Raw genomic sequence first — 24,377 nt, 5'->3', positions numbered from 1 at the left:
AACTTTGTTTTTTAAGTGTACATCTCTGTGATACACTTCAGCTCGTCTTTAAATGTTAATCTGCAAAGCTGACTTGCTAGCAGGAATGGTAGAGCAGAGATGCATGAAAACACTGAGCCAGATTTTGAGCTGTGGACTGCTGAGCAACGCAACGTCTAAGACATGTGATGCAAATGAAATGCTCCAGTGTTCCCTTGTTGTCAAAAATTAATATGATTCAAAGTTGGCTACAAAATCCAGCTGGCCAGGTGTTTTTTTAGACTTTTTAGTTGGTAGTAGTTGTAAAAATCTTTCAAGTTAAAGTGCGTATGTGAGGATAACTAAAAGAAAATCCTATTAATCTTTTACAAAAAGATCTCCGTTAAGATGTGCATGTTTGGGTGATGCTTGTAACCTATAAAATAACTTCACTAATAGTTAAATTTACAGCTTTTACTCCACAGCCCTGCCATCACATTACAACTTATTTTTTTCATCAAGGTTACAAGTAGACAGTTTGACAGCATTGTATGTTCTAGCATTTGCTTTTGTACACTTCAATGTGTGGGTAGACTAGTCACATCTGTATTTTCAGCTGGGATATTTTGAACTGTTACTTGTGGGCTTTTAGTTTCAAGGACAGACCGTGCATGTCAGTGTGTGCACTCTGGAGTTCTTCACTCTGCAGCTTGTCACGCATACTTGGTCAATTTAATCCTCTGAGGAGCTAGTAGCAGAGATTCGTGCCTCCTCACTTTAAGTGCTCAGTGTCACATCGGTACATGCTGATCTCACTGTTGGCTTCAGGTTCAACTTAAAGAAGTTCTACAGTCAGTCAGATCTGTAATTGGGCTTTTCTTTGCCCAAATGTTTATGAATGACAATCTTAAAACTTTATTCTACTGCCTTTCCCCTCACCAATTGAGTGTTTGTCAAAAAGTCTTTGTATTTCTATCTTTTTGTTTTGGTCCCATAAAAGGTCTATACAGTACATTGTTTTATATGATACCTGAAATTGACAGACTGGTTGAGGAAAACAGATGCCAAAGGCCTTTTCAACCAACACCTAATCAAATATAACCATTTTGTGCAATATAACTGGCATTACTTTAAAAGAATGATTATTATGATTAAAAGCTCATACTCGAAAAGGGGGAGAAAATTAAAACCACCATCAATGTGCAGGCTGACATGTGGACTCCTGTTGTGCATTAGTGCTAACAGTTCAGTAGAGCTCAAATTTCAAAGTAAATGAAAATTTACATTTTAAAAATAAAATCAATACATGCAAATATGACAGACGTGTGACGTTTTAACTGAAGCTGCCATTAATTGAAACTAAAATGACAGTCTAAGTATCCTCAAGTTGCAGTTGTGACTAAAATACATCCTTTGGATGGATTTAATTAGAGCTAAAGGAGCGCTGGTACTCTTGGTTATACATTTGTCATAAACGTCTATCCTCAGGTAGTAGTTCAGTAGTCAGAGTTTTACAAGTGAACCAGAGTAGTGGTGCAACTAATGATTTCTATTGTCAAATAAACTGTTGATTGACCGTCAGGTAATGGTGAATAACGCTTGTCACAAGTTGTCAGAACCTAATGTGACATGTCATATTGATAGATTTATCCGACTAACAGTCCAAACCCCAAAAGATTCAGTTTATAAGGATGTAAAACAGAGAAAAGCAGGAAATCCTCACAATGGAGAAGCAGGAGCCAGATAATGGATGATGTTATTGCTTGAAAAGTGACATAAACGATGAATTGATTTTAAAAATAATTGCAGATTGTCAGGTATGAAATGTTATCAGGTTGATTGACTCCATATCAGTTGATTTACAGCTGTACTTCAGTCAAGAGTTTGATCAGCTGTGAAATCTTGCTTCCAAACACCCACTCAAAGTCACTTTTCCATGTAATTAAATTAGCACAATCAGTGAGCTGCTAAAACAGAGCCAGCGCCACCAGTTTCAGAGGTTGAAGGATGACACATGGCTAAGGTAAAAAACAAAAGTATAGTAACTGTCTAAGTACTTCAGTGACTGACTGCATGTAAAGTAATGACAGAGCTTTGTCATTAGTTTGAAATGTCCCTTCTGCTTTTTGACAATATAGATAACTTTAGTTTGTGTGTGTGTGAGAAGTCAAAAGCGTTCACTGTATTTGAGTTGGGAATCTCAGTATACTCTTCATAGTAACACTGCGTGCGGAGGCTTTTCTCTCCCCCTTGTGAGACGGCTGTGGGATCTGAGAGTACCAATAACTAAACACGCTACACTTTAATGAGTCCTAAAAGGCAGCCTGCTCAGTGGGGTAAAACTGTGGAGTTGGATGGGTTTATCTTAGCAATGATGGGAAAACAAAAAAAGAACCTCGTGGTCTTTATCTGGGGCTGGTTTCTGACGAAAGCTGTGAGGCAAGGCCTCAAGGGAAACGAGATGCTCCGCACTCAAATGCACTGAGCACTAAGAGGAGGCTGGCGGCTGGCTGGCTGCACACAGCGAAAGCCTTGACTGAAATTTTTGGGGAGAGGCATCTTGCCAAGCCTTCTCTTCCAAGTGTTTATCTAATGAAATATTTCTGCCTTGTGGCACTATCTCAAGCGGGACAATAGCCAATGTTTGTGCTTTGTACTTAGAATAAAAGGTGAAACATGAAATGGCGATTGAAGCAAGTCATTTTCTTCAACAGCAATATGTTCTCTTGTGGCCCACTCTTCTCTCTGTTACTATGCACGTGGGGGGAGGCTGCTTGTGGAGCAGATAAGCGTATGAGAAACTTTGGCTGAATGTCAGCTTTTTAAAATTTCGGTCTTTGTACACTTTTTTTTGTCATGTTAACAAAACTGCTGAAAAGTTGACATGTGAAATCAGTACTTAGGTTTTGCACTCACCAACTGGTTTTACAGTTTGAGACAAATAACAGATGGAAAGAGCAGCAGGAGAGTTAAGTTGACCTGTCAAGTTCAAGCCCCCATCCTTGTGCGACAGGGATGCTTGCAGTGTATTTGGTGTCGATGTTGATTGTAGTTACTTCAATTAGTGTTGCTTTAATCAGTTGAAGATGAAAACTAATGAGCAAACTTTGAGTTGGTAATAGAGGATGATTTATATATTGTTGTACTTGCCTAAATCAAATATCAGGATGAATACCTCCAGGGAAAGCCTTGTCTCTTGACTAGGGATGTTAACGGTTGACGTCAAATGTAAATTTTGTGATGCTACTCTTCAGTTTAGTAGTAGTACTAGCACTACGCTGTATCACATTAAGAACTACACACAAACAAACAAAGAAACACACAGATGTCCGAGGATGGCTCGCAGCCAAAGATCACGTCCCTGCTAGCCGGGGGAGAAAGTGTGATGTGTGCCGGTCCGAAGCCATCACTCAGTTGGTGTGCCGAATGATTGACACCGATACACTACCGATCAGTGTGGTAGATGGAGAGGGATTCAAATGGCTAGTTTGGTACCTCCCGAAGTATGTTATGCCATCGAGAGCTACTGTGACTAAACGCATTGAAAAACACTGAAGCACTGAACCACCGACTGCTGGACAGCTCTTACAAACGAAAGCTACATGACAATTACCTTTTTGTTGTTGGCCTGTGTCCATGATAACGGTTAGTTACCGGTTAATGGGTGTCGCGCTATCGAAAGCTAAATTAACCGAAACTGACATCCCTAGTCTTGACCAAAGTCTTTCAGCCAGTTTTGGGGTATTTTTCCTTGAACTGTCGAACCATATTTAGATATTTACTTTTGTCAGATTTAGAGATATGTTGTTTATGATCCCTAGATACACATAGACAAGTGTGACTTCGTTCTTGTATGTCATGGCCTACAGCCTACTAGCCTTTACCTGCAGTGAGAGGAGTAAATGCAGCGAACTGTTCACTACTTCATGCTGCACTACTGTGCTGTGTTAATACTAACATTCTCTGCATTGAACAAGTTTTATACATCTTCAGTACCTTGGTTACACATTATAAGGAATGTTAATGATTGATTGATTGATTGATTGATTTACCACCCTGGGACATCAGTTCCTGGGGTTGTGGTTTCTCATACGAGAGAATTGGAGGGGACATGGTATGTATCGTCATGTCACCAAAACCTATGAGAGGAACAAGTTGGTGTTTACACCTTGATGATGCGTTGAAGGTTTGAGTGTTGAGCAAATTATTGCTCGTATTCTGCAGCTGTGATCTAATGATCATCTCGTTGCATTTGCAAAATTTCCACAACACAGTTAACAGTAATAGACTGTATACATCCCTACTAAGAGATGCTCATTGCTCATATGACCTGGACGATTGAGGCAGCTCATTGTAGTAGTATGAACCTCATGCATATATTGCACCCTCCTGGTGATCCTCCTTGCAAGGAAATGTATCAGAAGGAAATGGCGGTGATGTTAGCCGTGACAAAGATCACATTTCAGGAGAATTGGCCTAAATGTGCAGACATGGTTTTGTAATTCTTATAATAACTTGAGTCCTTTTCAAATACATAGTGTTCCACAGGAGATCAGAAGGATGGTAAAAAGCAATATAAAGACACAGGTAACTGTAGTTTTCTGAGGCTTGCTTTTAGTGACGCAGTTTTGCATAGTGCTTTCCACCCTGCTGACCACCTTCTTACTGGCTTTGGACAATCGGCTGTCCTTGTTGAGACTTTGAGTGTTGCCATAATATTTTCTAGTTCATATTCCATATGACAAAGTACACTCATCTGGGGTTATTGTTTCCACTAGTGAATGAAATGTATTTGTGGTAATGGGTCATGTGAGTTGAATCTGTTAGCTGGATGGCTATAGTCTATTTTTGCTTGGGTTATGTAGTCACTGGGGTTTGACCTTGGTTTAGGGACATGACAGTGAATCAAATGAGTCATGTATTTGCACTTCTGCACGACAACATTGGCAATGCAGTTTATCTACAGTACATTCAGAAGCCTGAAAACAGTGATGGGAAGGATGTACGTGTCATTAAAAAAAAAAAAAAAAAGTACACAAATGTTTCCCCAAACTTAAGTCATCCTGACATTTCAAACAAAACCAAACTTTCCATTTGATTAGTGGAGTAAACCTGTTTCTGTAGTGTTCTAATGATTTGTTCAATGTTTAAAATGTCAAAAATAGAGATGCCCATTGCAAGTTCATAGCCCAAACTGATGTCTTTTGTCGAAGCATGAGTGAAGATTTTCAATTAATAAGGGATGCTGCTACACTATTTTCATATATGCACTGAAGAATCCATGCATTACGCCATTTTACACATGGCTTCTGATCTGCCACATATCGGCAAACACTAGAATGAGCATATTGTCAGCGACATAGGATGTTGTGTTATTCAGATGAGGAGGTCCTTGCGCAGCCTTCACCACTTGAAACAAAACTGACTCAACCAGAGTATTGGCTTGAGTTCACTGTGGTCCTGTCACAACAATAGATACTGCAACAAACAATGGCTAAATAAAAAAAAAAAAACCTTTTGTTTTGCTTTTCTGAGACCACTTTTATTACTGGCTTGATATAGAGTATGGGGGCATAAGTAAATATGTCAGTCAGGTGCTGGCAGAGTATTTATCCGATAATCGACACACGCTAAATGGATGTTTTGCATCGGCCTTCCAGTCTTATTGTGCAAATAAAGATGGACCATCAGTAATCATCTGGAATCAAAAGTTCCATAATGTTATATATCTGCCAATATATATTACTATTGCCATTTCTTGCAATTTTTGTGCACTTTGAAGAGAATGTTAGATAATTAACAAAGCTATTGGTAACGGGATGTTGATCAACGCAAACCATTTTGTTCCTTACAATCCTGATTAGTGTGCTATACACTCTGGCAAACACGCATATTCTCCCTGCTGACAAGCTTTGTTCTGTGCACAGAGATACACGCTGATATGCTTTCAGAGCAGAAAGATGTCTAAATATCTAGATGAATAACACTGTTAAGTACATTATCATTTTTAGTCAAGCTATCACAGTGGACTCTAATCACACACACTCACAGTACACCTCCAGTTTTTCACACTTGGATGAGCTGAGGTCGTAATTATTTTCTAATCTAATAAGAGTCCAGAGCGGATCTACAGCTGTTTGATCTGACTGACACTGAGTTGTTTGTTTCAATTTGTTAGTTTACGTGCATTTATGTACACCATGATGCGCAGCACAGCCAATCGCTGCATCTGACAGGAACAGCTGAGCCGTGGCAGTGTTGTAACACAATTAACAGACAGAAAAAAGCAGCAAATTAAAAAGGAACAGCTTGTTAAAAAAAAAAATCAAAGGTGATCCTCTTCAGTCATGACGTCTGCACAGACTTTCTTTAGTCAAGATTCAAAATACTATTGGGACAAAAGTCTTTCACTGATTGTGTTAAGGGAGTAAAAGGAAAATGTCAGATGGAAGGTGTGAAAGCTCCAGTATGCAGTACATGTTTATTGACATGCATATACTGTTATGAACCACTGTAATGAGAGCACAGATCAGTACGTTTTAGATGGCAGAGAAATTTTGACAGAAAGTAGTGCAATCAAGATGGCATAAAGAATTTAATCTGCCTTTCTGAAATAAATAAATGAAAATTTAAGATTTAATGTTTTTGATTCATACACTATCCATCTCTAGGGCTGAGTATGGTGAAACTCTCCACTAAGAAGTATTGATTAGGTTTATTGGGTTATACCTGTCCATCTGACAGTTGCAATGCTGTTTTCATCGCTTGAGTAGAGAAAATCAATTTACATTTTCGTTAGGGCCAGTTGACATTTTCACTGGATGCAACCAACAAGGTGAAACAAATTTCATAAATGGTTCACTAAATGCTCAGTTATCTATGCTGTTTTTTTAACAACTTTAAAAAGTTTGCAGCCTAAAAATCTGTAGTGTAATCTTCTAATTCAAAAATGCAGATGGAACAACAGTAGCCTAAACCTAAATGCTGGGCGCCTCCACTAAAAAATGCTGTGAGAAACACTTGTGTGGTGAACGAATCAAATAAGTTTTGTGTAAATAGCAGCACCTGACCCAAAATGTTTTAATAACCAAGTGGTCAGTGATGCAGACTTCTATACATTCCTATTTTGAAGCAGGTATAACAAATGTCCTTAAATTATTTGAATGGTAATGTAAACCTGTTCCACTAGTTGTTTTGATTGTGGTTATAGTGACATTTTCTCCACAATTGAGTATATAAATACAATTTGATACATGTTGAACTGCTGTGGCTTTTTTACCTTCTTTGTTGTGGTGATTTAAGTTTGTTGTAAGCCTTAGTTTTGTTTTTTTCAACTCTTGTTTGTTGGTGAACCCCGGCTTCTTATTTCACCTTGATGATATGAACCAGTTTTAGTGGTTTGTTTTAGTATTTTAGACAATATAGTCTTTTGAGAAAGTCGCAGATTATTTCACTGTGGATGTTTGCAGTTTTAATGCTGTGTGTGTGTATCTGCTAAAGACTGGATGGCAAATGCAGGATGTGTCAGCGTAACTTAAGGATCAGCTCTATTGCTGGATGTGAGCAATCTGAGCAGACCCATTGATTTGTGCTTTCCAATTTCAGTGATCATTTTTGTGCAGCACTCCCATCCATTCTACTAATTGCCATTCCTCATGCTTATTGTCAGTGTTGTTGCAGCCAGGTTTCTCTCTGAACACGCTACACTTCTTGGTTCTGCTGTTTGCTCCTCACTGAAGATGAATTGTGACTAAGTGAAACATTGCCTTTTGCTTCTCTGGTTTAAGCCAATCTGCATGGACAGCTAGTTCAAAAATATAGCCTCCTCCCCCAACAATGACATGTGATCACCTCTGACTGTTGCTTTTGTTGTTGTTGATCTAACATGAAGTACTTTTTGTGTCCACATTTTCAGACGGCAACTCCAAACTAACATGGCAGTCAGACTGTGCGATGTGGCTTCTCTGCTTAGAAGTGGTTCGTGGGCGCCTGAGCCTTGGACTGGGGTCTGTGGCACTTCTTTTTTGAAATCATTTGGCCAGAAGGCTTGCTTTTTGTCTGAGTGCTCAGGTCATACCAATGACGTTAGCTCTCAGTCATTTTGACACTCAAATCAAATTAATCACATGTTCAATTTTTAATTCAGGCACTGGGTTTTGTTTATGAAAAGATCCTAAGTTGTCAATGTATGACTGTATTGGTATGGTCTAAATCTGTCTGCTACTGTCTACTTTGATGTGTTCATTTCATAGAATGACTTATGAAAATTACGGCTTTGTGGCCTCCGTGCAAATATTATTAAAAATGTGATTGCCTGAGAATAATATGCATAGTGGTGTGATTACACTGATGTGCTTTCTGCACAATCTGTTAATAAAGGATGACTCTTCATGCATTGTCACTGGTTGCCCTAACTAATTACCATATCGTTCAAGGCCCGTTGTCCAATGCCAAATACTGAGTACTGATGGCTGCAGATTTGGTGCTGCTATAGGCTTTGCAAATCTAGTTTATTTTGCAGAATGAAATGTTTCTTTGGTTGCCACGTTTAACCTTGAAAGACATGTTTAAGTATGCCACCTTCCAGCTTTAATATTGCTTTATCAGTTGTTGAGCTTCTGACAGATTAATAGACCATCACGTTGCTTTCTCAGTAGAAAGTCTGTTTGCCCAAGCAGCAATCATTAATAGCCGAGAGGGAATTCATTGTGCAGTCTTATTTAAACTATTTTTTTTCTATCCATACCACCCAACCGGTTATATATATATTTTTTATAATGTAATGACCTATAATGTTAGTTCTACTATGCTACACTAAATTATAGTAATGCACAATATCAGTAGTCAGTATTCCAACAAAATCTTTAACTGTGTGAAGAGTGTCCTTTTTTAACTATGTTGGCATTTTGATGTTTTGTTTGATTTGCATGTGGTTTTGACTTTTTTTTTTTTTTTTTCTGTCTCTTTAGCAGGTAATCGCTGCCATGGAAACACAGCTGTCCAATGGGCCAACTTGCAACAACACAAGCAACGGTCCTTCAACAATCTCGAACAACTGCTCCTCACCTGTAGAGTCAGGGAGCATAGAGGACAGTAAAACTAACTTGATAGTCAACTATCTGCCTCAGAACATGACCCAAGAGGAGCTGAAGAGTTTGTTTGGGAGCATCGGAGAAATTGAGTCCTGTAAACTAGTTCGAGACAAAATAACAGGTAACACAACTGTTTGCATTGCTTTGGCAAGTACAACAGATACTATGTTCTCTGAATTTATTGGTTGCAAATATGTACATTGATTTTGCCATTAAATTGGCACACAATTAGATTTTAAATTATGAAATAGATTGTTGAAAGTTAAGTTCACAAAAATATTTTTCCTTTAACGTTTACCCCAAATACTGGATCTGGGAGGCCCTGCTAGCAGTATTGTCCATGTCATAAGCTTATCTGTTTATGCATGCACAATGTGTGATTTCCTCTTTGTATATGTGACATCTAGCATCATAAATTATGGACCTTTTTACCCCCAATAAATGCAGAAGCCTTCGTTTTGAAAGGCAGCCAATCATTCTGAATCTCATTATGGAGAATATAAGGCACTGCCTTTTACTTAGTACCCATTATACAACCTACCAAGCAGCAGCATATGGCCTGATTTTAATTGCTATGTATACTTTAATATGTAGGATGATACTAGTGCTACAAGCAAAATGGCATTTCCAAAAACAAAACAGGCCTTAGGGAAATTAAATGGATACGATGGAATACAGGGCTTTCTACTCTAAGAGGGTATTTCCTTGGTTCTTTACTACTGAAATTTCAAGAGACACGATTGCACTACATTCCTTATATTTGGGCAGGTAGAAGATTTGCAAATTATTTCAGGTTGTGTTAATGGGAGGAATGCAGCTGGCAGAGATGCCTGTGGGACATGAGCAGGTAGATAATGGCTGAGGCTGCTGGATTCTTACTGCATGCTGCTTTGGTCAAGGTTACCTAAACCTTCCTCCATCTGCTTCCTTATAATGCGGTCTGATGGTCAGGCTTGTGAGCTGGCCTTTTTAAGGATGTATACACACATCTGTTTCATTTGCATTTGGCCCTAAAACATCAATAGCCTTCGTTAAGTGAGGAGATATTTTCATTGAAATGAGGCTGGAGAGCAGGCAGCTCTTATTGAGAAGCACTGTTGAACTAAGGCTACAACTTTCATAATTATATATTATCTTTATTCTCCAAGGTAGTCACCGTCATTAAATTAACATGGGAGATGTGCGCCCAACCACATCTGGCTTTGGAATATTATTGATGTTTAATATTGCTTGTGTATAGCTGACCAGTATTCACAAGTCTGTCTTTGCATGGTTGCTACTGTTCCCTACAGATATTAACAGCCTGTGCTGTAAGTGCTCGATGTATGTTAAGCTAAACAGTTTCTCTCCTTACTTCTGTAACCACACCATGCTGTCTGCTTTTTAGATTTTCTCTTTCTATAGGTGCATTTGTACCTGTAACATTTTTTAAAAAGGTAGAGCACCTACACAGGGCCACACCAATTGAGCTATGTATAAACGCTTTCATATTGTATGTCACTGAAAACAAATGGCAGCAAGAGGTAGACCACAAGCCAGGGTTGGCACATTTGTGGGGATGGAAGGCATGGCGGTTTTCATTGTGTATTTACTGAATTTAGACCTTTGGCATGCAGCGATGATGTAAATTGTCAGGTGTGTAGTCTTGCATGGAATAAATGCATTTGATAATGTGTGAAATGGGTTGGGCTGAATTGACAAGTGATCCTTGTTTAAAATGAGCACAGTCTGCTTGGGTGATTGAACATAAACATGCTTGATGGGTTGCATATTTAGTGGAGCAAGTGTGAACATATCACTCCCAAGTAATTTAAGTGCAAGGAACTAAATGAAACAAGTTGTCTGAAATCGGCATGCCCTTGAGTGAAAAGGACTGGAGGCGATACTACATGCCCCCATAAAGTGGGGCAGTAGAAATGTAGATTCAGATTTACTAAGTAACATAACTGAACCTTTTATTTTGTGGTTTGACCAAGAAACCTATTTGCTGTAGGGTCTGCTGATGACTCAAATTTAAAGACTAGCACTTGAAAATCAAGTTTGATCCTTTAGGTGACCTGTAAACAAAATAAATAAAAACATTAATAAACAAAACTGTTACCAAAGCGTGGGTTCCTCTATGGTGCTTTATGTATGCCTTCTTTTTACTTCATAGACATAGGTGAGACACTTTCATTATAAGCAGACTGCTTGTCCTTGAAAACTTGCTCTCCTTTTTAATATTGATTTAGATTTTTGGCACCAGTCAGTTGTTTACAGGGTTTGAAATAGTTGAGGTTGGTTTTGGTAGATTTAATCGCCTGCATAATTTATTTTTTTCCTCTGACAATATGACCATAGAAATATTTGGAAATCTAATGCATTTCTAACTAGTTATATTTTGTCTGCATACAGGGCCACTGTGGTAAATATAAGTGTGTGGCTGGAATAACTTGCTTGGACAACTTTCTATGGTCTTAATTTTCAAGGCTGTCAATGGTTCTGTACTACTTAACCTCAAAAGAAACAACTTGGAGATTTGCAAAAATATATTTGAACCCCAAAAACATAAAGACTTAGTTTGTCATGAAAATCATACAAAGGTCTCATCCAGGTATAGGAAAGTAAAAATGTGCATGTCAGTAGTATGGACAGAATAGCAAACCAGATCTCATGTAGGCCTAATTCTTTTTTCCATTTATTCCCTTTTTAGTGTCCACAGCCATTAAAATGAGCTGCATCCCATTGCCTGTTGCTTTTTATGACCAGTCTAATCTTAAATTTAAGTGAGATATTTGCTACTGGGGACATAAGTATTTTTTCATTTTAAAGTCAACAGTTCTTTTTAAAGGCAACAATTGTTTGCAATTAACATGTATTTCTCTAGGGATGTTCCCATGCTGCCTTTTTAGATGGTGTAGTAATTTTATGTCAGCTGTTTATTTTGCTTGTCCTCTGCCATATGGAGATATCTTGTCTGGAAAATCCCAACTATTGAGTTGAATGAATGTGTTGTGTAGCATAGTAGTCTTGTTCATCTCGTATTTGAGTGTTGGGGAGTTGTGCACATTTGTGAAAACTTGCATGTGTCATGTTAATTTCTAGTGTATTCCTTTTTTACAAAACGAAGCAAGTTGAGTACGGAATTACACAAGTTTGACTTTGTTTCCTGAATGGGAGCTTCTGTTGGATTTGATTAGGGATGACAGTTGCACCGGCATCTTTAGTGAAACAAAGTGTGTAGATGGCGTCCAATTCCAAAGGCTCTTAGTTTCAGTGTTGATCTGATTAGGAGTAATTAGCAGTGTAAAATGAATTGCCTTTTTATTGACGAAATAGAAATGTAGCCAGCAGGAAAGGATGAGTTCTTGGCTCTCCGGATGGCAATAGATACTTGTCAAACAGCGCACCTAATGAAGGCACATTTCTTTTTAGGTAAATGTAGAAAAAGTCCTGACATAGCACAAACTCAAACTTGTGTTTGGCTAAAACAAAACATAACAGGACTGGTTCCAATGCTTGCTATGATGGAGTTGATGGAGTCTCAGCATGCCCACTTTTGCTTTATTTGCTAGTGCCAAATTTATTTAGTATGTCACAATTTCACGTTTCAGTCATGTTCGGTCACATTTTTTGTCAAGGCAGGATTTGATTGTACTAGTTGTAGTATGGATTGATGATGACCAGTTTTGCCCATCTACAATGTCTAACCAGCAGGCTATTATAAATTAAGTAGTTAAGCTAGTATTTTTTTTTTTTTTATCTTTAACTGATAAAAGCTTGAATTGGGGCGGGAAAAACTGACTTCAGACTCAGCTGGGGAAGAAATTAGGGCCTTAATGTTATTCAAAGCCTCCAAGTCATTTCTCAGGAATGCTGCTCTGATTTCAATTTCAGCTCTACATAAAACTCTATCCCCTCCAGACTATGTTGCTTTTGTCTCTCCCTTGGCCCTGTGGCAATGGATTTAAGCCAGCCTACATCTGTGTGCTGGTGCTACATCAGATGTTCAGTAATCACCAGAGAGATGCATGCTTCCTCTTTGCTTTAAATGTTCTCGCCTTGGCTGCTGCTGTTGCAGCTTAGTCTTTGTGTCATTTTCCTCCCACTATGGGCAGCACTAGTCTTTTACTCGAAGCTGTGTGCAGTTCTATATTTGAAAGTGCATCCCAGCATGTCTCCTCTACTCCTTAATGACAGCTGAAAGTGAGCAAGTTGTTTGTTATAGAAACCTGTTTAAGGCCTCCCAGTCATAACAGTGGATGTCATGGATACTAGACGTTCCATAGGAAGACGTCACTTTAAGGGTGGAGTTTGCCCACATATAGCATGTACAGGATAACACAGCAAGGCAGGCGGTTTGCCCCCCAGGCTTAAGTAAGTGTCATTTCATCAGCTCATTTCAAAGGCTCTGCATGTTTCTCCTGGCTATAACAGTCCCTGTGATGCAAGGTGAAATTAAGTTTATGAACTTCACTTGATCGCAGCAGAACAACCCATGAGAGCAGTGACTCATGGTGGTTAGACGGATAAAGCCAGTATGGATGCATATAGGGTGTTCAGATGTACAGTAAAGCTAAGTTGATAGTGATGCTGCGGGCAATATTTGACAGTTGGTGTGTTTTCCTTACTAATACAGCAATTTGCAAAATTCGTATATTGTCACATATACACAGATTTGTATATTTCATAATCTTAACGGTCTATAGCATGTAAAAGCTGATGTAGCTAATATGACAACTTAAGAAAAACACATTTGAATTTATGGACCCTTCGTGAATTCCCCATCACAACATGCATACATTCCCCATCTCCCTGAACCTGTCTTGGGCTTAAATGTGAAAGTGGGGTATGTGAAAATAACTGCATCTAATCTCTAATCTGAAAGTTTTGGATAAAATTCAAGTTGCTTGTGTACTGTATTAATATGCTGAAGCTGCTTGAGCTGGTGAACTTGACCGGCAGTGGAATTGCAGAGAGTCCCAGCAGTGTGGGTGGAGGAAATTGAATTGCCTCTGTGCACATAAAGAGTGGGTGTCAATCTATTGTACATTTTAGAGATAAACTGTAGAGGGAGGGGAACACATTGAGCCTTGGCTACTGCGCTGTGTCAGAGATGAGTTTGTGTGAAAGCAGAGCAATTGCCTGTCGTTTTTTAATTTAAGATAGGTTTGTCAAAAGAGTTGGTTTGAGAATTTACAATAGATTGTAAGCCAAGTAGATGTTTGTTGGAAATGGGCTTGTGACCTCCTGTGTTCTTCATGCTCTGCCAAATAAGAAGTAAAGACTGACTGTTCATCTGTGAATCCAAGACACTTCATTTTTTGAGTTAAATTACGTTAATGCCTATAGTCATAATACATTGTCTGTGTTTGCATTTAGCAGTTACTTTTCAGTTTCTATTAAGTGTGACCCTATGTATTTTCTGGTCTTGTGATTGCAGGGCAGAGCCTAGGCTATGGATTTGTGAATTATGTGGACCCGAAGGACGCAGAAAAAGCCATCAACACCTTAAATGGCTTGAGACTTCAGACCAAAACCATCAAGGTAAGATGTCATGCATGAATGTTTTTTTTATAAAATGCTAACAGGCATTGACATGTTCATTCTCATCTCCAATAAGGGACCTAATCAGACCTAGTCATATTCAACTCACGGAAATCCGTTACCATTCATGATCCGTATCAAAAATCCAAGATATGCCGTTCATGTCTAGCTTTCTGGGTTGGAGTCGAAGCATAATGAGGCTGGAGAAATGTGGGGTGGAAAGGGAGCCTATTGTTAATCTGGGCACATGCGGCTTTGCCTGGGCCTCAAGTAGAGCAGAACTGTTTCTATGGTTGCATGTGCTGTAGCACTGCTGTATGCCTTTACAGGGTGGTGGCTGCCATTAGCATTCATCAGGCAATGTAGCACTCAATGTGCTGGTGTAGAAACTCATTTGCTTCATATAGTGCTGCAGGATTTGTGGATGGTGGATCCAGATTATTAGATGTGATATTTTTTCACAGTGGTTTTACAAGGAGCTAGCCAGATCCCTTCTCACATGGGGCAGAGGGGTATTAATGAAAATGTCTGTGAGCAAAAACACATTTTGTGATAGAAAATTCATGTTTGAATAGCACCAAATTTGTGAGCTGTATGCTTGATTATTTCTGTATTTCACATTTAATATTATATTGACAGTTGAAGATGAGGCGTGTTATGAGCCATACCACTTCATTCCCATGAATCAAACCGAACACATCTTTTTCTTGCCACCTCTCTTCCTCAGTTCACACATACAAAATTCTCTAGCTGCTCTGTCAGAAGTGCAAATAAACCCCAGTGAGGTAGAGGAATATACTTTGCAAATATTAGCATCAAATGAAGTGTGAAGGTGAGACTGGGAGGGAGGCAGGGATGAGGAGAAATGAGGGAGTTGCCTAGCTGTGGGCAGGGAGCTTTAGCTTTCACGTTCACTTTGTCAGCCTTCCCTTCAGGGCAGGAGCAGGTGGGGTGACCAAGTGGAGTTCTTATCAATCGGATAGCACAAAAAGAAGCATTTTTGAAGGTTTAGTTGGAGTGAGTGACCCCCCCCCCCCCCCCCTATACAATCCATTGCATAAGATTGCAGAGAGGGACTTGTATAGGACCCTTTAACACATCTGACGCTGTAATTAAACGCAGCTGTGGTGCTATTCAGGTAATTGACAGTCGCGCCACCAAATGGAGGGAATAGCAAGAAACAGCGGGCTCTTGACTCTGCACCGTTTTTTCTTTTCTCCCGTTTCATGTAGTCCTTCACAAAACCATCATCAAGCCATTCTTGCACGTCCTCCTAAAACTCCTAGCTCCTAAATTTGGGCTGTATGGGATCCTTCTGCATGTTATTGGATAAATGTCTACATGACTGAAAATGAGATGGTGCACTAAAAGAAAAAAATAATTTATGACTACTCAGGGGTGTAATGATGTATTGATCCACAGGACCTGGTAGATGACTCTCTGGTCCCCCTCTGTTTTCCATTACTTGGCTTTGTTTATGGATAAATGTTGATTTATGCTGCATATTTATCTGCCCTGCTGCTGGGGGCTTTCCAAATATCTCCCGACTTTAGAGACAGGAATGGGCGAGATTAGTTTTAAGAGGCAGCCACACTGCTCTGTTTTTCAATTTCAATTTTCAAGAAATTATACATTTATTTTTAAATGAGAGCTGTCTAGACAGACCTGATGCTGCATCCATCTTTGTCAGGTTTCCAACTGAGTTGATGGACAGAAGATGTGCCAGTTTAACTTTCTCTGGACAGACTGATTTGTCACTGTCCATTTAGGCAGTGACAGTCATTCTAAGCATCCACTGGGGAAAGAAAAATAGGGTGACAGACTGTGGAGCAGATAAATTATTACAGTGCATCGTCCTATTGTTGTAGGACCTAAATGATTATAAAAACAATCAAAATGGAGAGAGCCTGGCATAGCAATGGGATAGATAGAGGTTTACTGTGTCTTACATTTCAGCAGGTATGAACCAAATGTAATTATTTTTTCTATCACTATTATCTTATTTTTGCCTCACGTTCATGCTCTAGAACATCAAACAAAAGTCTATCAACAATGTCGCTGTTTAGTCCACTCTGATAGATGAGTGTGGCGTCTGCCTTCAGGTGTGTTCAGACTGAACAGGAAGCACATTTTTTGTTTTGCTTTATTTGAGTGGATTTAACTGCTGTGTAGTGTTTTTACCAGCTGCGACAGCATGTGGCTGATATTGATTTCACCGTGTGCGTCTATGTTGGCATCATGGCAAAATGTGGTCCTAGAGACACCTACTGTAGCGGCAACTACCACAGAAGCAGTTTTGAGTACTTTGCCAGGTGTTTGTCTCTCTGTCAGTGCGATAGGGTCACAGTAATGCAAGATGCAGTCACAAAACTTCACAGGTGTGTAGTGGAGGTCAAAATCAAGGCAGAGTTCGAAGATGGTTTTGGAAACATGTTCAAATTTAGCACACAGGTTTTACCTCAAGTCATGCCACCTGGAGCAAATCTGCGTCTGCTACCAGTTGCATTTTACATCCATTCACGTCAGTATTTGCGTCAATACTATTTTCAATTACACTATCATAACAAATTTAAAGTATGACGCAAACATTTGAACGAAGAACTTCATTTTTGCTTAAGGCATTAGATGTGATTGTCTTAGCAATTGAATGCAATATTTGTCACTTGCACAGTAACCTGGGGTCTGCATAACATGAGTATGTTTAAAATCAACTCAGTCTGGTTAAATACAAGTCAGTGTTTGCATTCTCTGCTAGAAATGGGTCACAGCATCTGCTCTTCTGTTAATTTGAACAAATGTAACATAAAAGGTGATGAATAACGATCTCAGACTATTTGTATTGGAAGTATCAGAGTATCATGTATTACTACATGTGCTAAAGCTGGCTGTAATGGTAATGTACTGGTGGGCATGTGAACTGTCTCTGCCTGTAGGTTTCCTATGCGCGTCCAAGCTCCGCCTCCATCAGAGATGCAAATTTGTACGTCAGTGGCTTGCCAAAAACCATGACTCAGAAAGAACTGGAGCAGCTCTTCTCTCAGTATGGACGCATCATTACCTCACGCATTCTGGTGGACCAGGTGACTGGTGAGTAGGACATGAAGGCTGCCTTGCGGTCTTGCTTTTTCCCCGTTCTTTTTGTTCGTTTTTTCTTTTAGTTTGCCTCTTTTCACCCCCTACTTCCCCCAGTAACACTAACAAAATGACAGCCAGGCCTGAGAAATACATCAGAGGTGGTATGAGGTCCCTAAAAATGCAATTTTCCACTAGGTGTTCATAAATATGCATAGATGGATAGAATATGAAATGGGTGTAAAGTAACAGGACTCAATGCTTCATAATTTCTTTTTCCTTCCAATCTCCCTTCTGCCTGCACTTACCTTCTCTTGCTTTCCTCCCCCTTTATCTTTCCATCCCCAAGGTGTACATGGAATGCCTATTTCATGGCAAGACATGAAATGCAATTAGAGCAGTTATATTCTCTATTTCTCAACTGTCATGTGAAAGCAGAATCTGTATGAAACACTAATAAACAGAATCTTTCACTGAGACATTTCCCAATGGTTCTGTTCCTGTGTGCTGCTGAAACATAATATTCCTTCAGGCATGCATTACGGGAATGGGTGTCTTTTATTTTTCAACATGAAACCACTTGTTTCTGGAGAATTCACTTTCAGTTTTACTTTAGTATTAATGGAACAATCCGTGATCTAACAGTAAGAAAAGGGGAAACCCATTCACCAAAAGCCAAAGCAGGATTGCAGCCTGCTATCATACAAAGTTACTCATGTTTTCTGATGCCTTTTTAAAACAGGACAAAACGCATACAAGAATTAAAACACAAACATTATGGAAATGCTCTCCAAATCAAATGCTGCAGTTATCTAAATGCATACAAATGCAAGTGCACTTCTTAACAAGAAGAAAAAGAAATATCAAAACAACAAATGTGCAGCAAGGAGGAGCATCATAAGCGACATTGGGGTACTGGAGTGATGGACCTATTTTTTGACTTTGCAAAGATACTGAAGCTCAAGGCTGATTGGCAGGCAACAGGAAGAAACAAGAGCGAAAAGACATGCATGGATGTCCCAAGAGGGCAGTAAGAGGTAAATAAGTTACAGGAATAATTTTGAATGAACTTACAAGATCTGTTGGCTACAGTCTGTAACTTAAAAGATTTATGATATGAAGTGGGGGTGTTTACCTGAAATAGCAAGCTAACTACAATGAAAAGTAATGTTGGTTAAAAAAAAAAAAAAAAGATGCTAACTGAAGTAGTTCTACTAATCTATCAGTTTGTACAGTTTGAGTTAGTGATTGTTTAAATAAACATTGTTACCTTTTTTCACCTCTTCTGCCGTCTTGGGATGTCTGTTCGTATCATGATCTTCGGTCTTGTTTCTTCCTGCTCCTCGCCAATGTCCCATGATGGGAAAGCTTCATATTGTTGCTGGTGCTCAGTCAAAACAAGTCCACTTTTTCATCTCTCCCATTTCTATTCTCTTTTGCTTTTGGTATTTGCAGCTTTTCTTGATTTGAATGGGTCTCTACTGATGTCTGTGCTTCTGTGTCCTGTATGCGTTTTGGTATTTGCAGTATTTCTGAATGTGGACCCCATTTCCTTAAACCATGTCAGCAGTGTTTGTAAAACATTGAAGTGAAATGGACCTGTATTTTGAATTAATGCAGAAAATGCAAATCTCCCTTGTATACATAAAAAAGGTTTGTTCATATACCTCAAGTTCTAATTGAGAATTATATGCCTGCTACAATCTCTGCCATCATTGTATCAGCCTTTTAGCTGTTTCTCACTATTAATGACTCAAAATGTAGCATTGCAGGCCAGTGATGCACCCTCACAGCAGTGCAGGTAAAATATGGAATCACCTCACTGTTAGTGGGAAGGAAAAGTTAAACAATTGGTTCACTGGTAATCAGTTACTCTACCCCACTAAATAAACATTTATTTTTTTACTCTTTAAGTTGTTCATTCTGCAGATCATTGCTGAATGTGTTCATGGCTGTCGAGAGAAACATAGGACTAATCATATGTTAATGTACTCTCCTCAGGTGTTTCCAGAGGGGTTGGCTTCATTCGTTTTGATCGGCGAGTTGAGGCTGAGGAGGCCATCAAGGGTCTGAACTGTCAGAAGCCGCCTGGTGCCACCGAACCCATTACAGTCAAGTTTGCAAACAACCCGAGCCAGAAGACCAGCCAGGCACTGCTGTCCCAGCTGTATCAGTCACCCAATCGAAGGTACCCAGGACCCCTCGCACAGCAGGCACAACGCTTCAGGTAAAAGGGGCACACCAAAAAACCCAAAACAAATCTGATTAGAGCCAAGCCTAGTTAATACTGCAAGTGATGTTGAGTCTGTTGACCCTCTGAGGCTTTTTGAAATTAACATTTAAATTGTCTCACAGCAGTATTATGAAAATATTCTGTGTTGGAGCTCATCAATACTCTGGACAGAATAATTCATCCCCATAGTTACATTTACAACTTTGCTGTGTTCCTCCTGTTGCAGATGTAGGCCTACGACACAATTGGGTTTAAGCAGATTTTGACAAATATGAAAATGAGATGAGCGATACTCTGGTGGATAAATCAATAGATGGTCTGAACGTCAGCCTAGTTAATGGCCATAAATGTGGATATGAATCCATAAATTTGCTTTTCAGTTCACTGGTTGGCCTCAGTGTTATGCAAAAAAAATTCTATTTGTGGAAATTGAATGTTTCTGTAATATGCTGTGATGGCTGCAGTATTTCCAGCCTAACCTGCGCTGGCTATATGAACTGAATGTCTCATGTTGGCTGTGTTGTGTAGGTTGATACACTGATAAACAAGTTCAGGCAACAGGTTAATAAGGACATGATAGTCTTGGGATTCACTTGAATGGAACAACTGATTTTTATTATGATATCAGAAATATTACTCATCTCAGTCATCCTGTCAAAATACATCATCAACCTCATAAAAATCTTTCTTTATAATGACATTAATGTATGTGTGTTGGTGTTTGTTCTTTTAGGTTGGACAATCTGCTGAACATGGCCTATGGAGTCAAAAGGTAAATTGATTTTCTTTTTAGATTTCATAAGTCTACTTTAATTGATCCTGAGGGAAATTCAGACCTAACATAAGGGAGTTGGTGGGATGCTTTTTTTCCCCGTATGTTTGTTTTCCTGCATGAGCTCTTGGCAACATTGCGTAGGTAGTTAACACTGCATAAGGTAGCACTGATTCGATGTGAGGTTGTTGATCAAAAAAGAAAAATAGTGCATTAGTGCTCCCCCTCTACAAACAGATACATACATAATCCAGTTGGTGTGAGTGAATCAGGCTGTTTGTCTTAACAGCAAGTGATGTAAATATTTAGCTTGTGTGCAAGATGCACAAAGGTAGACTTGTGTAAGTTACAAGTGGGAAAGGGAGGGCCAGAGCCACACACGTTCTGAGGAAGAATCGAGTCTCCTCTGACCTGGGACAATCACTTCCCTTCTGCCTCTCTAGACGGGAGCTGACGCATGCTGGATTCTTGGGGCTGACGCTGATTTGGGGGATAAATAAGTTCTGCTGATTTGTGTATTAACACACATTCAGTTGTAGTAGAAATCATGTGAAATTTGTTCCTCAGTTATGATATACTTTTTTAAAATCTGCATGGGCATGTTTCTCTTAGATTGAGCCCATTATATCTGCTTAAGATGCACAGAGAGAACATGTCGCACAACAAGGCATTCAAACCCAGGACCTTCTGAATATGAGGTGGCAGTCTTAAGCACAGAGCCACCATGCTATATAGAAAAGTACCTGAGGCAGCATATTGCAGTTAAAAAATCTTAACTAAGTGAGTGAACGCAGTGGAGTGTCTGGTCTGTGATGCTGAACAAAGACTGTCATAATTACACATTGTGAATTACCTCGAGCATACCTGCCAACATATGTGCTGTTACTGTTTATCTTATTAGACTCTACAACACGCACTTTAATTCCTTACTTTCAGTTCCCTAAATGAAATATGAGCACATTCAGTTATTTAAACTTAATTTTGACTGGTAATTTATTGAATGTGTCCATCTGTAAAATAAGGTTAGTGACAGTGATGCAGTGAAGTGCGTTAATCTTGACATAAAGTCACAACATGTCATGATTAAAGCGTTGTCTACACTGCTTGTCTACATAACAAAGAACAGAATTTTACAGTCTCTTACTTGCTGTTGCACAAAATTGCATACTTGTATTTTGAGCTCCATACTTTTACCTTGATCTATTATGGACAGCCCTGTCCTGTTTTAAACTTTGTTGCATCAGACATCTTTCAGGATTCTCCAGGATACCAGTTTGTCTAAGTTCAGTTTTATAAGAATGCCTTCCTCAAGTATGATTGAAGTCCAATCCCCTGAATCACCGGCGACAATAGACTTGTGATTTCTCTTCTGCCCTGCTCGTTGGCTGACGTCTCCGTTGCAAAATCTCTCTCTGTGTCCTTGATGCTGGGAGCACACCTGTCATGGTGGATGTTCCCTGAGAGGCCAACTGGAGCAGCTAATCTTATGTGACACCTGCTGCAATAATTCATAGGCTTTCCATGCACTTTGAATTTTGTTTCTTCAAACTGCAAAACCACATTTACCAAAGGCTCTGGCTTTCGTGTGCCTTTTTATTCCAGTCTTGGCACAAACTCCAACTTTAATATGGTACTTATTTGCCATTGTAATATCCCAGTTTTTGTTTTTGGGTAAATACTTCTGTGCTCATGTCTTTGTGGGCACATGAGCTCAAAACACAGCTACAATTTCTAATGAGAACAATGTGTCTGTGTACAGCCCTGTTGCTGCTCAGTGTTTTTTTTTTCCCCCCACAAGGATGACTTCATAACTTGTTGCCCAGCTGAAGAAAAATATTTACTTATTAAATCTTGATCATCTAATGATTCATGGAAAAGAGTTTTCTGGAATGAAAGCAATGTAAACACTGCTCAGAAAGAAGCATGGCTGCATGGCTAGCTGATCTCTGCAGACTTGTCACATTCTGTTAGGCTTGTTGGCACCATCGCTCGTCTCATAAAAGGCCCATTTTGCCCTCATTTTGGCTCTTGCCTTGAACCATGTTACCTTTTGTCTTTACAGCAGGTTCTCCCCCATGGCCATTGACGGGGTGACCAGCTTGGCTGGCATCAACATCCCGGGGCACGCAGGCACTGGCTGGTGTATCTTCGTCTACAACCTGGCTCCAGACGCAGATGAAAGCATCCTTTGGCAAATGTTTGGGCCGTTTGGTGCCGTCACAAACGTCAAGGTTATCCGCGACTTCAACACAAACAAGTGCAAAGGATTTGGTTTTGTCACCATGACTAACTACGACGAGGCAGCCGTGGCCATTGCCAGCTTGAATGGATACCGCCTCGGGGACAGAGTGTTGCAAGTGTCGTTCAAAACCAACAAAACACACAAAGCCTAATACCCACTGAGATTGTTTCTAGAAAACTCAGCAGAAAATGGAAACAGAAAATGGAAGCGCATTGACCGTAACTTTCTACATTAGTAAAAACAGCTTTGTAAATCAGTGTTACGAAGAAAAAACAATATTTAGCGTCCAACAATGTGATTTTTCTTTTCTTTTCATTGCTACGCTTTGAATCTTCTCAATATACTTTAAAACAGGAAAAAAAATCAGCAGGTTTGAATGCCTGTGATGTTGAATTCTCTTGCTGTCTTTACAGATGGACCATCTAAAACGTTACTATAGGTTTTGTCATTTTGTTGCACATCTGCTTTGAAACAGTAAGTCTTGTAAAGTTATGTGTAGTGATTTTCTTTGTACTTTTCTGTGTCCTGATTTGCCTTAGATGCGTTATGCCTTCAGTGGTTAGCAAGTACTTATTTTGAACTATTTGCAGTTTTGTTGAATTTGTAAGTATTCCGTTCATTGTAATATGAGTTGGTTATTGGTTGGCTGCATAATGTTGCTTATTGTAAACTTAACGGATAAAAGACAAAAAAAAAATTCTTAAAGCAGTACCTTGCCAAAGAGCTAAGAACCTCTTTGATGTGGGTTTAAAAAGCATCTATTTTTATAAAAAGAAAAATTTGGAGAAACTTTTTACTGGACCTGGAACAAAATATTTTGACTTGGATACTTTGAGAAATATCTTCATATGACACCTTGTGAGCTTTTGAACTTTACAGGAAAGTTTGCAGTGGTTGAAATTTCTGGGGAGATTTATGATGTAAAAGATACCTTTTGAGATCTTTGTATTATCTTTAGATTATAGAATCAATGGCCGTGCTGGTTTCATTTGTAAAATCATCTGTGGGTCCCCCTGTCATCCTGGTTGTTATATGGCTAGCAACTCGCTTTCCGATTTGATTTGGAAACGTACAAAAATACAAAGGTTTATTCGCAAAAAGTGCATGCAAAATTATAACGCGGAGATATCTTAAAAGGTAAATGGGGGATAAAAATCAGTTCTTCCTAAAGGATTCCCTTCAGACGGAGCTCATGGTGTTTTGTGGTGTACCTACGATATATCATTAGACTGATTTTGTCTTAATATCAACCAATAAGGGTTTTTACATACTTTGTATGAAAGATTGAGGACAAGCCAATGAAGGCAGCAGCTTAAGAAAAACTAGTCTGAAGAATAGAACGGATTACTCCTGAGCTTTGAGCTATGTAAATAAGTCCTTTTTTATGTTGAGTATTTGGACTTCTTTTGGTTCTAGTTTGGACTTCATCGGAAAGTGTGATATTATATATATCGTTTTCTTTTTTCTTTTATGGAGTATGTA

The 24,377-nt window shown here is 39.2% G+C and overlaps 1 protein-coding gene across 9 annotated transcripts; it reads left to right on the top strand.

The window, feature by feature from the left end:
• Positions 1 to 3,594: 3,594 nt before the first annotated feature.
• Positions 3,595 to 23,046, top strand: LOC139305598 (ELAV-like protein 2). Of its 9 annotated transcripts, XM_070929487.1 has the most exons (8): positions 3,595 to 3,603; positions 8,928 to 9,171; positions 14,473 to 14,576; positions 17,510 to 17,663; positions 19,650 to 19,875; positions 20,615 to 20,653; positions 21,272 to 21,292; positions 22,719 to 23,046. In XM_070929487.1, the coding sequence occupies exons 1-8, from the start codon at positions 3,595 to 3,597 to the stop codon at positions 23,044 to 23,046; spliced, it is 1,125 nt and encodes a 374-aa protein (XP_070785588.1). The 9 variants fall into 9 exon arrangements, with proteins under 9 accessions (XP_070785588.1, XP_070785589.1, XP_070785590.1 ...); XM_070929488.1 differs by lacking the exon at positions 21,272 to 21,292; XM_070929489.1 differs by lacking the exons at positions 3,595 to 3,603; positions 21,272 to 21,292 and adding an exon at positions 7,881 to 7,964 and having other exon boundaries at positions 22,716 to 23,046.
• Positions 23,047 to 24,377: the final 1,331 nt, after the last annotated feature.

Source organism: Enoplosus armatus, chromosome 23 (genome assembly GCF_043641665.1).
Source record: "Enoplosus armatus isolate fEnoArm2 chromosome 23, fEnoArm2.hap1, whole genome shotgun sequence".
NCBI lineage: Eukaryota > Metazoa > Chordata > Actinopteri > Centrarchiformes > Enoplosidae > Enoplosus > Enoplosus armatus.
The sequence above is the reverse complement of the archived record's forward strand: the minus strand, read 5'-3'. Positions and strand labels throughout refer to the sequence as shown.